Consider the following 12,435-nt stretch of genomic DNA (forward strand, 5'->3'; position numbering starts at 1 on the left):
TTTTCCTCTCCTTTCTTTCTTTCTCTCTTCTCCTTCCTCCCTCTTTTTCTTTCTCTCTCTTCTTCCCTCCCCTCACCTCTCCACTCTCTGCACCTTGCCTCAGTTTTTGCTAAGCATTTATGCTTTTTTCATACAGTGTGAGAGAGGGGAGAGCACAGTTTGTAGGGGTAGGAAAAAAGGGCATTTGATTATAGACACCTCTAAGGTTTCCTTATCCCAACCTAGGGACAAAAAGAGAGTTTTTGTCATGTCATCCTAGTGTCTGTTTATAAAATCCTAGGGAAGGACTCTGATTGGCCCTGCTTGAGTCACATGTCCTCCTTTCCCACCAATCACTGTAGCGGGGAGGATGAAGCCTGCTGGTTGGCCAAGCCTATGGCCCAGCAGGGGTGGGGAGGCAATAAAGTTAGCTGCAACCCCAGAGCCACGTCAGACCTGGAAGCAGCAGCTCCCTAGAAGGGGTCAGGAGCAGCAACCTTCATCCTCTCTCACCCAAGGTCTCACTCACCTCAGCCCTGAACTCCCTGATGCCCCCAGCTTTGTGAAGAGCAAAGAACTGTGTCTGGGGAGTGGTGGGAACACAGCGGGGACACAGTGGGGAGGTGGTCCTACGATGTGCCCAAGGTCAGCAAACCTGCATGTCGGACTGGACAGAGCTGTTCAGATGCACTGAGGACTTCCCACTGCACTTGGAATAATGTCCTGACTCTCCCCCAAACCAGCAAGGCCACCAGGCCCAGCCCCCAGGGACATTCCCCTCTGCTGTTTCCAATGATGGCCTCCCTGCATCACTGGGGTCCCTGACCCCACATCACTCTTTATATTTTTATAGTATTTATCCCCATCTGAAACTGTCCTGGTGCACTTGTTTACTGGCAGTTGGAACTACGTCTGTCTTGTCACTGCTGGGTGCCCAGGATCTGGCACAAAGCTCAGCACACACAGAGACTGGATAAATATTTACTGAATGGATGAATGAATGGCCACTCAAAGCTATCCTCCTTCAAGCCTCAGCAAATGAGGGATGGAGGAAGTTTGGCTAGCGCCACCCAGCGAGTAAACAAATGGATGCTGTAATTTTGTGGAAAAGAACATAGAAACCATCTCCCTCCTCCCCTTTCTACCCAATGATCCAATTTCCCTTCAAAACCCTCTGTCTGGCTCTCGGTGGGTAGTACCCAGGGCAGCTGCCCCTCTCTGGGCCACAAAGCCCTCCCCTTGCCAACCCAGTTAAGTACGATATCTCTGGAATAACAGAGAACGACTGCACTTAACTTCCCATTCAAGTTCAGCATTTGTGACTTGAAGGTACATCTAAACCCTTCAGAGGCGCAACTTCCCTTCTCAGAACATCCGAATTTCCAACCAGGCTCCTTCCCGAGCATGGAGACTTCATGGCAGAGGGAAATGGGCTGCCCCACTGTCAGAGCTCACGGGTACCCTCTCCGCTGCCACCACTAACTGCCACTGGAAGAGGGTCCTGGGCCCGTACCACCCTTAATGCCCAAGACCACTGAACAGAATTCCCACGTTGACATAGAACTTGGCTCTTCTCCCTTGCGATCAGCTGGCACCAGAGACGGGAAGGAGGGCGGCGGGAGGAAAGAGCAGGGCAAAAGCCGCGCTCAGCTGCTGCAGGGCCACTAATTGGAGCCATAATTGAAAGGAGGCCAGACGAGAGCCGGCTCGCCGGAGGCTCCTGGGTGCCGTGGGAGGGATGCGGCGTTTCTCCTCTTCAGCAAGACCCAGAGTAGGACGTTAATTGTTACTTTAGGTGCCTGGAGAGTAGACTACTTGTGAAGCAAGGGAAGAGTTCTTGGGCTGTGACTAAAGAAAGCATAATGAGTGCGGAAAGAGAAGAACTTCTGAGTCCCTTAAGCTGCAGCTCGGCTAAGCCATCGGATACATCCCCTGCAAATTGGCACTTTCAGCTCAAGCCTTCACGCCTTTGTTGTGCAGTCGAGGTAATGATCAACCATGCTGCGAAGAAGGCATGCAGGCTGGCAGAAACCACTCACTGCACAAAGCATTCTTTGGCTGGAAAAAAAAAACAAAAAAGAAAACTGTTTAAGCTTAAAAACCAAAAAAGAAGCGGTTGGCTCCAGTTGTCGAAATGTTTTATAAAGCAAAAGCAAGATGAAAAAAATAAAAAATAAACTGTCCCAGAGAACTGAGAGAGGGCCAAAAATATTAATATACAGGAACATGGTGAACCTTCTGCAAGCTGTAAATATTTCCTTGGTTTCCCACGTGTCATAAGCAAGTACGGCAGCCCCTTTTCTCCCTCTGCTCCTCCCGTTTGAAATCTCTGCTGAACACCAATTTTGCCAAAAAATAAAAAAGTATCAGATAAAGAAACTGTCTGCCAGAGGCCCGAGAATTTCTTGCTTTAAATATCAGAAGAGAGGGTTTCAGCCCCGTGAACCAGGAAGGAGGAGGAGAATATATAAAACAAAGAGTAAACAGGCCACCAGAGCTCAAAAGTAAAATGGAACTGGATGTATGTGAGGATGGCATGCAAACCAGCGAAGAAGGTCACTGGGGGTGGGTGGCCACACAGGATACAAGACACCTGGCTGTTCAAATTTCAGATAAATGACAAATAAGTCCTTGGGAGAAGAACTTATTTCAGCCACCCGAACATCGTCTAGAGAGACAAAGGCATCTTCACCAGCTAAGAGAGAGGGGAAGACCCAGAAGTGCTGACCCCCGCCCCCCCCCCCATCCCCCGCATCTTCCACCCCTGGGGAGGAAGCACCACCTCTGAGGCCAGAGTTCCCTCCTGCAAAGTGGCCGCAAATGACGCCCTCTGCTCCAGGTGGCTGTGACCATTGAATCGGAGACGTGATGAAGCGCCCAGCCAGGGCCTGGTGAATGCTGGTGCCCTGTCGGTCACCACGGTGGCCTCAGGTGGCCCTGAGGAGCCCCATCCCCTGCTGCCTCTCAGGAAAGAAGGAGCCCAGCCTGCCCGGTGCTATGGACAGCCTCAAGGAGCAAGCCCCGCTCCACACAAAGCCGCGTTTGCATCCCCCACACCGACCCCAGACCTTAGTGTCGGGCAAGGAGCCCCCCTGAGCCAGACAAGCAGCAGGATGTCCCGTGAGCGACACTCTTCACTATCGGTGAGCACCCGCCACACCAGGCATCATGCAGAGCCCTTTACCCTTGCTCCTCACAGCCGCAGAAGAGCCCTACGAGGGGGAGGTACAATCATTACCCCTTTTACAGATGAGGACACTGGGGTCAGAGAGGTTAAGCAACTTGCCCAAGGTCACTGAGATGGTACAGGGCCAAGACCTGAGCCCAGATCCCAAAACCTGTACATTTAACCACAATACTCTGCCCAGTTCTAGTCCTGGACCCATCCCCCAGGCTACCTTGTGCAGATATTTCTGAGGAGAATTGACAGGCTTGGCAAACTCTTATTCATCCTTCAAAACCCAACTCACTCATCACCTCCTCTTCACTTTACTGCCTCATCTGGGGCTCACTCTGAATCCCATACAGCCTACCATCATTTCGTACGTAAGGCTGCATTATCACGCAGTTGCATGCACATCTGTGTCCCCACTGGACTGCACTCCCAGAAGGTAGAGGGCTTGTGTCTCCATTTCTGTGCCCATTCTACTTCCACACGGGCCCCAGCTGCCCCAGCCCCCTTTGTGTCCTTCAAACATCCCACTCTGGTCCCCCTAAGAACCAGTGCCCTGCATGGAAACCATCTGTGCCCTTCACGTGGGCCCCTCCCTCACCAGATCTGTGCCCAACGTCCCCTCCTCAGACGAGCCTTCCCTGACCACCCATTTAAAACAGCCCCCTCCGTGTGCCCCCCTCTGCTCTCTGTCCCCACTAGCGGTGCTCCCTGGTGCAGGTCCCCCTGGCATTGTGTCGCACATGCCTTTGCTTGTCTGCTTCATCATCTGTCTTCCCACGTGGCGTGCCAGCTCCAGGAGGACAGGGACTCTCGGGTCTGCCCCTCCTGTGTCCCCAGCACTTGCCTGGCACCAGCCATACAGCAGGTGCTCAACAAACATCTGTAGGATGCATGAACCCTCAGTGTCTGGCATATATAGTCATCAGTAAATGAATTTATTCTCAATTAATCACTTTACAGAAATGTCTCACAAGCGTCCCAAGGGGGGAGCAGAGTTTGTCCTCCCCACATGATGAATCTTTCTCTCTTCCTAGCCGTGCACGCAATCCTTCCCAGAATATCTTCCCCATTGCAGGAACGGTAATCTTGGAGAACAGGCCGGGATGAAAGCCCTAGCCCCGCTCTTCCCTGGAGACCTGTCCCCTCCACCAGCCCACCGGCTTGCTATTGGCTCAGCCACCAGCACGGGGTGCTGCACGTTCATGAACGAATCGATTCTGCTCCCATTCCAGCCCCTCCGCCTCACTAATGTGACTGAGGGGGCAGTTGAGACTACAATCTTGGGCCTTGGCCAGGCCTTTCCAACAGCCAAGAAGAGCACCATGCACCCGGGGTGTAGGACCGTCATGAAGAGAGGAAAATGCACCCGCTGGACCACCCTCCGCACCGCACAGAAGTACACGTCTGTGATCAGAAAGCAGGGAGTCAGGCCAGGAGAGTCCCAGACACCCAACCAGGGGACGAAAACACTCGTGCCCTCTTGGAGTGCTGCCTCGGCGACTACCCGGGGGTCCACCTGTAGGTCGGCCCAGGCACACTGCCTCCTTTTGCTCAGCCCCGAGGCTGGGACACCTGCGTGCCTCTTGGCTGCTCAGCCAGAAAAATGCCCCCCCTACCCTGTGCAGACGTTCCCCTTGCTGTCGTCTCAGACCCATTTTCCAGTTCCAGGCCCCGACAACATGGTGTAATAGAAGCCTGGGGGTGTCAACGAGTCAATCAACAAACACTGATTGAACACCTCCGTGACAGTATGATTAATGCTGATGGGCATGAAAGAAGAGGGTGTAGGCTGGTGGGGTCTGCAGGTAATATCATCTGTGAACTTTCTTTAGGAATGTTATAAAGAGTGGGTGCCAACAAATGCATATATTCTCCAAAAGACATGTGCAGTAACATTCATAGCAGCACTTCTGTGATGGCCAACAACTGGAAGGCAATGTCCGTCCGTGGCAGACTGGAACGCTCTCCCGGAGAAGAATGAACCCACTAGGGCCACAAACAGCACGTGGACCCAACTCTCAAGCACAGCACTGGGCAAAAGAAGCCGGGCACAAAGAACATCTGGATGATTCCATGCACACAAAGTTCAAACAGTGGCAACACTAATCTCTGCGGAAAGATGTCCTCAAGGGCCAGAGGGGGCTGGTGACCGGACCCTGAGCGCCATTAAGGGCGGCCGTCGACGCTGTGTTTCCTAATCTCTAGGTTCCCCCAAGGTTTTCCGCAGAGGAGCAGGTGGGCAGGGAGCGGGGTGAAAAGCCCATGCTCAAGCAGAGGGTGGCCCGGGACCAAGGACGCGGCAGGAGCCCAGGACCCCACCCCCTCCAGGTGCGGCCCCGCCTCCGCCTCCGCGCCCTGCGTCGCCCGGCAACCGGTCTCCCGGGCGACGCGGGACGCTGTGCCCTGGGCCAGAGCTTGCGGGGCACACCGAGACCCCAGTCCCTATGGCGCAGAGACCGCTCAGCACCACGGCCGCGGAACGCATGAACTTCGTGGCCCAGGACGAGATCTGGTAACTCCGGATCCGGTAACCCGGTGGGCTGGGGGGTTCCCACCCGGAGTGTGCGCACCTGTTTGCCCACGAAGTCCAGGAGGTGCTCGGCCTCTGGGCGCGAGGGGCGTGCCCTGAGGATGGTTAGGAGCCTTAAAACCAGGGGACAATGTTAGGGACACCAGGGGGACAGGGGAGCCTTCTTCCCTGTTCTGTCAGGCCCACCGGGAAGGCGGAGAAGTGAGAGATTTTGCACATGGCTTTGCAACAGCTGGATTTGTTCTTGAGGGCCCACTAACATGCTCTTATTTTTAAAATTGACCCGATTTTTAAAAAAGAAAACAAAAATCTTAATATTTGCCCAATTTGAATAAGAGATACAAGTGCACTTTATCTTTCAATTTTCCTGGGTTTTTAAGTAATAAGAATTTTTAATTTTAAAAATACAATCATTTTCTAAAAGATTTGCCATCAGCAGACATTTGTAATGGGTATTTTGAATTGATATTCTATCAGGATGGGTATTTTGAATTGATATTCTATCAGACTGCTAAATATTATCCCATCTCTTTGAAGTTTTAACCAATATGGGAAGTTACAAATTTAGGTTTAGTTTTAGTTACAAGGAAGCATAATTGCTTACCACCTAAACTAGCATTTCCTTGTAAAACCTGTATTAGTCACTTCATATTTGTCTTTAAATTGGGTTTTACTTAATAAATTTATTTTATAGGCAACTTTACATCACTCTCATAAATGGAAAACCAGTATCATTTGACATAATATAGTTACTAATTTTTTTAAAAAAAATTTTAGCCAAGTATCCCCAAAAGGAGATACTGCCATAGCAGGGTCTGTTCCTTATGTCTGAAATGCCCTTTCTTTCCTTCTCCATCAAACTCCTATTTATCCTTCAAGACCCAAATCAGATGGCTCCTCCTCTGTGAACAGGGCACAGGGCTATTAAGCACTTGAAATGTAACTGGTCCAAATTGGGATGAGCTGTAAATGTAAAATATACAACAGATTTTAAAGGTTCCTACAGAAAAAAGGGCTTATTAAAATGATTGTCATCTGTTTATTTTTATTTTATTTTTAATGTGGCCACTAGAACATTTGAAATTGTGTATGTGGCTCCTGTTTGTGGCTCACATTACATCTTGGCTAGAAATAGACTCTGCCTCAGATGCTCCGTGCTCAGGGCAAGGAAGCTGGCCGGAGCCTCCAAAACTGTAGAGACCCTAGGGGCTGGGGACATGTGCAGATATTGGTTCCAAAATAGAGGAAACCAGAAAAATCAAAATGACTACATGTTTAATTAGATGTTTGCACAATGTAAGACACCAGCTCATCTACTGCAATTCAACTCTTGGGTAGTTATATGTAAATTTTATCACTGGGGACAAAAGCAAGGCTTGATTAAGGTGGGCAAGTGAGGCACCTGTTGCAATATGTAAGGAAGTGATCAATGTCAAGGTCATGCAAATGCTGACGCTACACTGGCAGGAACCTGGGAGTGAGCACCTCCTTACATTTTGCACCCTAGTCCTGCTGGCTTTTGCCCTGAGGACAAGGGTATTCACTATGTACCTCCATAACTGTTTAATATAAATGCTAATATAATAATAGAGGGCCCTTGGGACAGAGTCAGCCCAGAAGTGTCTGCTCCTGGGTACCTTCCCCACCCCACCCCCATCACATCCAGCCAGCATCTCTCCGTTAGCCGTGCGTCTCCTTCAGTGGTGGGAGGTGCTCAGGGGTGGGGCCCTCACTCTGGCACCCAGCTCCGTCCCTGGCACAGAACAGCTAGCCAGTCAACATGCCTGAGGAAGGTAAGCTCTTCCCCAAGGGACCTCTGGTGCCTCAGCCTCTTTCAGATGTTGCCCTGCGCTCAGGAACTTTCTTTTTTAGGAGATATCGTCTGAAGGCTGAAACTGAAGCACGGCAAAACTGGCCCCAGAACTGGGGATTTTTAACAACCCCCTTCGAGGAGGTAAATATAAATTTTATGAGCCCTGAGGTTATAGAATCAATCATTTCAAAGCATGAATGGTTATGAGGTCTATAATTTGCGAGAATAAAATTAAAGAGCATGTTGTAGGCAAAGATTGCTAACTCTGAAACCAGAAGGTTCCCTCCTCCCACAAATTACTGAGCACTTACTATGTGCCAGGCACGTTCCTGGTGCCTCATTGGAAACCGCTCATTAATCTGCACGAGGCCCCCTGTGCAGAGAGAGGAGCTCATTTAGGCCCATTTTACAGATTAGGAAATTCAAAGAACTACAAAGTCACACAACTAATAAGGACCACGCCAAGGTGAGAAGCTGGTCAGTCTGATTCCATGGCCACCTGCCCTCAGATTCCCACCTATAAAATGGGGTGATCGTCCTACTGCTAACTGGGCAAGTATGAGATGCAGATGGAATAAGACGGTCTGTGGACGCCTAGTCAGGCCTGGAGATGGAGTGGCAGACGAGGGCTTGTTGGGAAAATATGCTTGGCATTCCCTAAACCAGGGATGGCAAGTCCAGAAGTCTACAGGGACCAGAGAGGTGACAGAAACAGGAGAACGGCCACGAATGATTAATAGGGAGAGGTGGGGCCTCAGGCAAAGAGACCACTGACTTTGTCCAAAGTGACGCCACCATCAGCCCAGCAGAGTGCTACCATATGGGGAGGCCAACTGCATATTCCCATTGCCAGAGAGTCCAGAAACCCAGGTGTTCAAATGAAATCCTCTGAGTCTAGAATAAGTGGCTCAGATGTGCAAAGCGCTGTACAGACACACAGACTGCTTGTGTGGGCTTCAGTGGAGTGGTGCCCCCAGTTCACAACCTCTCGCACTCTCTCCAGGACAGAACGCGAGGAAGGCACACTTCTTCGGAGGGATGCAGTGTGAAAGAACTGCATAATTCAAAACACTCATGATTCAGGGCAGCGTAAGCTCCATTTGTAATTCATCCCACCCCACTGGCTTTGAAATTATGCCATTCCTAATGAGTTTTGTTAATTCTTAGAGAGTTATACAATTTGAAATTTTATGCATAAAATGAGCTCTTATCAATATAATATGCATAAAAGAGTCTATATTAATATTCCTTATATGTAATTAAATTGGGCTTTCAAAGAGTTCAAAATCACTTTAAAAATTAAAAGGCGTGTGGAGGCTTTCCTCTAATATTTTAAAGGTGGGTCCTTGGATCTTTCTAGCACCTTTTGATTTGAGTCCATAACCCGTTGAGTTTTCTCCAGTTCCTCAGCGGGGAATGTAAATCAGTGGGCTGTGACGAGCAGTGGGAGGGGCTGCAGTCCCCACTCCATTCTTTCCTGGCTGTGTAACTGGGACAAGCCGCCGCCTAACGTGCCTGAGCCCCACTCTGTCACCTGTCACATGTGGCTTTCGGTGGGGAGTGATAAAGAGAACACTTCCCCTGCCTCACCTGAGGTTTCCGTCTCTGGGGATTCTGTTTCAGCTGATCAAGTGTGAGGAAGAACCCCCCACCCCGAAGCCCAAAATTGAACTTCCTGAGCGTTTCCGCATCCGGCCAGTCACCCCAGTGGAGAAATACATCAAGGTTGGAAAAGTCATTTTTAAATACTCATTTTTCTAAGTAAGAAATAAGCCCCATTGGAAATTGATCTCTCCAGGTGCACAAAGCCAACAGCCAAAGGTAAGAACACAGCAGCGCCCAGCACGTGCGGAGTGTGGTTTCCATGCCCTTTCCAAGCCCAGCTATGCGGAGCTTACCAGGTTCAATGTGTCTGCATATGTGAGGGCCATCGACTCTTGCTCTGTAGAAGTGGAGGGAAGCCAGGAAACGGAGGGGCTCAAGGTGTTCTTTCAACCAGCAGTTACAGGGTGTGGGCAGGAAAGCAGAGAGGGTATGGGCCCAGGCTTGGAGGCAGACTGCTGAGATCCAAGTCCTGCTCTGCTGCTCATCTATCTCCTTTGTGGTCTTGAGCAAGTGGCTTGACCTCCCTGTGTCTCCACTTCCTCCCGGGTTAATGAGGCATCTACTTCAGGGAGCAGCATCGGGCTTCCGTGGGGTGATGTGCCTGAAGGACTTAGTGCCAAGCATTTTTAGAGGGTGGTTGGTGATTCTCAGCTATTACTAGGTGCCAGGTGCCTGTCTGGGCAAACAGTGATGAACAAGAAGACAGGACCCCAGCCCATGCGCCTGAGTCAGGGGAACCAACATTAAACAAGAAAATCAACAAAATTCTTATCTGCTATGCTAGTTGCCAAGGAGGAAAGAGGCAGGTGATATGTCCCAGGATAAGAGAGGATGGGGTCGTTAGGAAAGGCTCCCTGTGGAGGTGCCCTTTGAGCTGAGGACCCCCCAGTGGCCAGAACAAACCAAAACATCATCTCTTCCTGAGACTCCTGCTTAGGGGCAAGAGCCTGACGTGAAGGCTGCACTCAACAGACAGAGCCTGCGGGGTGGAGGGTAGGGACAAGGACCTTGACTCGGGCGAGAAAGATACTTAGCCTCTGCTTCCCTCCAAACCTAATTCCTTGCCCAAGAAACATTCAATGGTTTCCATCTTCCACCTTCCCATCCCCTCTTTGGGTGACCAGAGTCTTTAAAAATATACCTATTTTTAACAGGTAACCTTAATACCCAAAAGGGCAAGCTGTGAAAAGCCTCCTTCCCTCCTCCCAGGAGCCACGGTCCCCAGCCACCGTGTGCCCTTGCACAGAAGCAATGCACACGCAGGCACACATGCGGCTCCCCAGCCTTGCTTTCTTATTACTCAGCTTGTACCGTATCTTGCACATTTCTGTGTACCTTTTTCTCTTAGAAGTTTATCTTAGAGGTTGTTCCGTCTTGGAGCAGGCAGAGCTTCCTTCTTTTAAACTGTGCTCCATGGTGTGAATGAGTCTCCTGTGGACGGACATGTGGTTCCGTCCAGTCAGTTGCTGCACAAACAGGGCTTTGGAGGTGCCTCATGCACTCCCATTGGTGTGCACCTGTGTGGCTACTAAGATATCTCAGGATAAATGCCTAGCGGCAAATTGTCAGGCCAAAGGGTGTCTGCAGCGGCATTTTCAGAAGACACTTGTGATATTGCCCTTACTCCTGCAACGCCCTGGTTAACTGGTGTTTTCACCTCTCTGCCAATCCGGTGGGTGAGACGTGACGTCTCAGGGTGTTTTTCACCTGCATTTCGTTTACAAGCTGGTCTGTGTGTTCCCAAGAGCCTGGCTGGATAAGCACTTGGATAACGGCTTCCCTGCGAGCAATCTGCCCACAGCCGCTCAAGAGCACTTTGGCCACTGATGACCCTCCCTACACGTAGCCTCTCAGGACATTGATTGACACGTCAAGAACACGTGCTAAGGGGCTTCGTCCACCAGGGGCCGCTGGACCACTCAGGACCCCCTCCTGTGGCCGCCTCCCTGGAAGATTCTGTCAGTGAGAGTGAACTGTAACCAAAGCGTATTAAACCTCTTTATCTTGGTTCTTCCATCAGATCAAATATCCCTCTGTTGCCTTTCTTCAAATCACCTGATAAGAGCAGACCAGATTATTTCAAAAGGAGATGGGGGAACTGTCTAAACCTTTACCCTTGTTTCCATTGCAGGTCCTCCCCTCCCCGCCAGTCCCGCAGACAACGCAGGGCTTCATCGGCTGGAGGTCCGCGGTGCCAGGTCTGAACAAGTGGCTGGAGCACGACAACGAGATCCGAAGCTGCAAAGGGGCGTACGCCAGGGAGCTGCACTGGCCCAAGCAGGGCGTGCACTGAGTCCAGCCCGCGCCCCGTCCTGGCGCACGAATGGCGGGCACCGGGGACCGGGCCAGGCCAGGGGAGGGAGGAACTCACCAGCATCCCGGAGGACACAGTCCCCTGCAAACTTGCTCATGGGATGTTGCAAAGAACACACAGTGTGCCTTACACGGTCTCAGTTCTGCAGCGCCTCCCTTCCAGAATGTTCACGTACATAACTGTTCTTGGCTAATGTAATGAGGAAGGCAAAATAGATTCTCAGTTTTGTTTTGGTTTTCTTTGATACTTTGGGAATTTCTAGGTATGGCTTTTAAAAGAAAAACAATAATTGATTTAATTTTTAAAATATTTGTCTAGGTCCATTAACATGGTTTTCAATTGTACCTATTGCCATCCTCACTTGCAATGAACTTGTTGCTCGGGTATTTCTGAATCCAGATATCCCTGGGCCTGCTTTTCAGTAGGAATAAAATGCTTAGAGGATCCCTTGACTCTCCTTTGCAATAAGACAACAGCTTCAAAGGCAGAAATGAGGCCAAGATTTGCCACTGAGTGTAGATTTCCAAGAGAAAATGGGCTTCCCAGGCACTCTAAGAAAACCAGCCCTGCCAACCTACCCCAGCCGCCCCATCCCAGCACCGACAGCCCTGGGCTGGCCCACTGGGCCATCTGCCTTCCCCGAGGAGGTCACCCCTTGGTCAGTGTGTTATTTCTGGTCCCTGCCTAGCTCGTTGCTCTCCTCCTAGTCCTACAAATGGGGGGACAAGTGTCCCGCTGGCCAGAGAGTTCCAGAACAAAAAACCAGACTGTCCTCAGGCCTCATGAACGGGACCCCCCAAAGTAGGAGAGCAGAGAATGTGAGGCAGCCTGTGGAAGCCAGTTTGTGCTCTGTTTTTTGGCAGCAGAGGGCCGGTACATCCTTCAGACCTGGGGTGGACAGGGCAGGGGAGCCTGCTCAGTTATCTGCCCTCCATGGATGCACCTGCCTTCCTCCCCTTGGTTGGCCGGGCCTCACTGTTCCCAGGATAGATTCCTGCCTTTGCTCGGCTGGCTGTGGC

At 50.8% G+C, this 12,435-nt stretch overlaps 1 protein-coding gene across 1 annotated transcript; it reads left to right on the forward strand.

Moving 5' to 3' along the window:
• The first annotated feature begins 5,525 nt into the window (after nucleotides 1-5,525).
• C17H20orf85 (chromosome 17 C20orf85 homolog) lies at nucleotides 5,526-11,860 on the forward strand. The gene is made up of 4 exons (XM_045528152.1): nucleotides 5,526-5,666; nucleotides 7,557-7,638; nucleotides 9,121-9,222; nucleotides 11,234-11,860. Exons 1-4 carry the CDS (start codon nucleotides 5,599-5,601, stop codon nucleotides 11,393-11,395), a joined length of 414 nt encoding a protein of 137 aa, XP_045384108.1. The 5' UTR covers nucleotides 5,526-5,598; the 3' UTR covers nucleotides 11,396-11,860.
• Nucleotides 11,861-12,435: the final 575 nt, after the last annotated feature.

Source organism: Lemur catta, chromosome 17, assembly GCF_020740605.2.
Source record: "Lemur catta isolate mLemCat1 chromosome 17, mLemCat1.pri, whole genome shotgun sequence".
Lineage (NCBI taxonomy): Eukaryota > Metazoa > Chordata > Mammalia > Primates > Lemuridae > Lemur > Lemur catta.

Coding starts and splice junctions, on each gene's coding strand:
- C17H20orf85 (XM_045528152.1), top strand. CDS start 5,599: ATGGCGCAGAGACCGCTCAGCACCACGGCCGCGGAACGCATGAACTTC. Junction 5,667..7,556: donor GTGGCCCAGGACGAGATCTG/GTAACTCCGGAT, acceptor TTTCTTTTTTAG/GAGATATCGTCTGAAGGCTG. Junction 7,639..9,120: donor TAACAACCCCCTTCGAGGAG/GTAAATATAAAT, acceptor ATTCTGTTTCAG/CTGATCAAGTGTGAGGAAGA.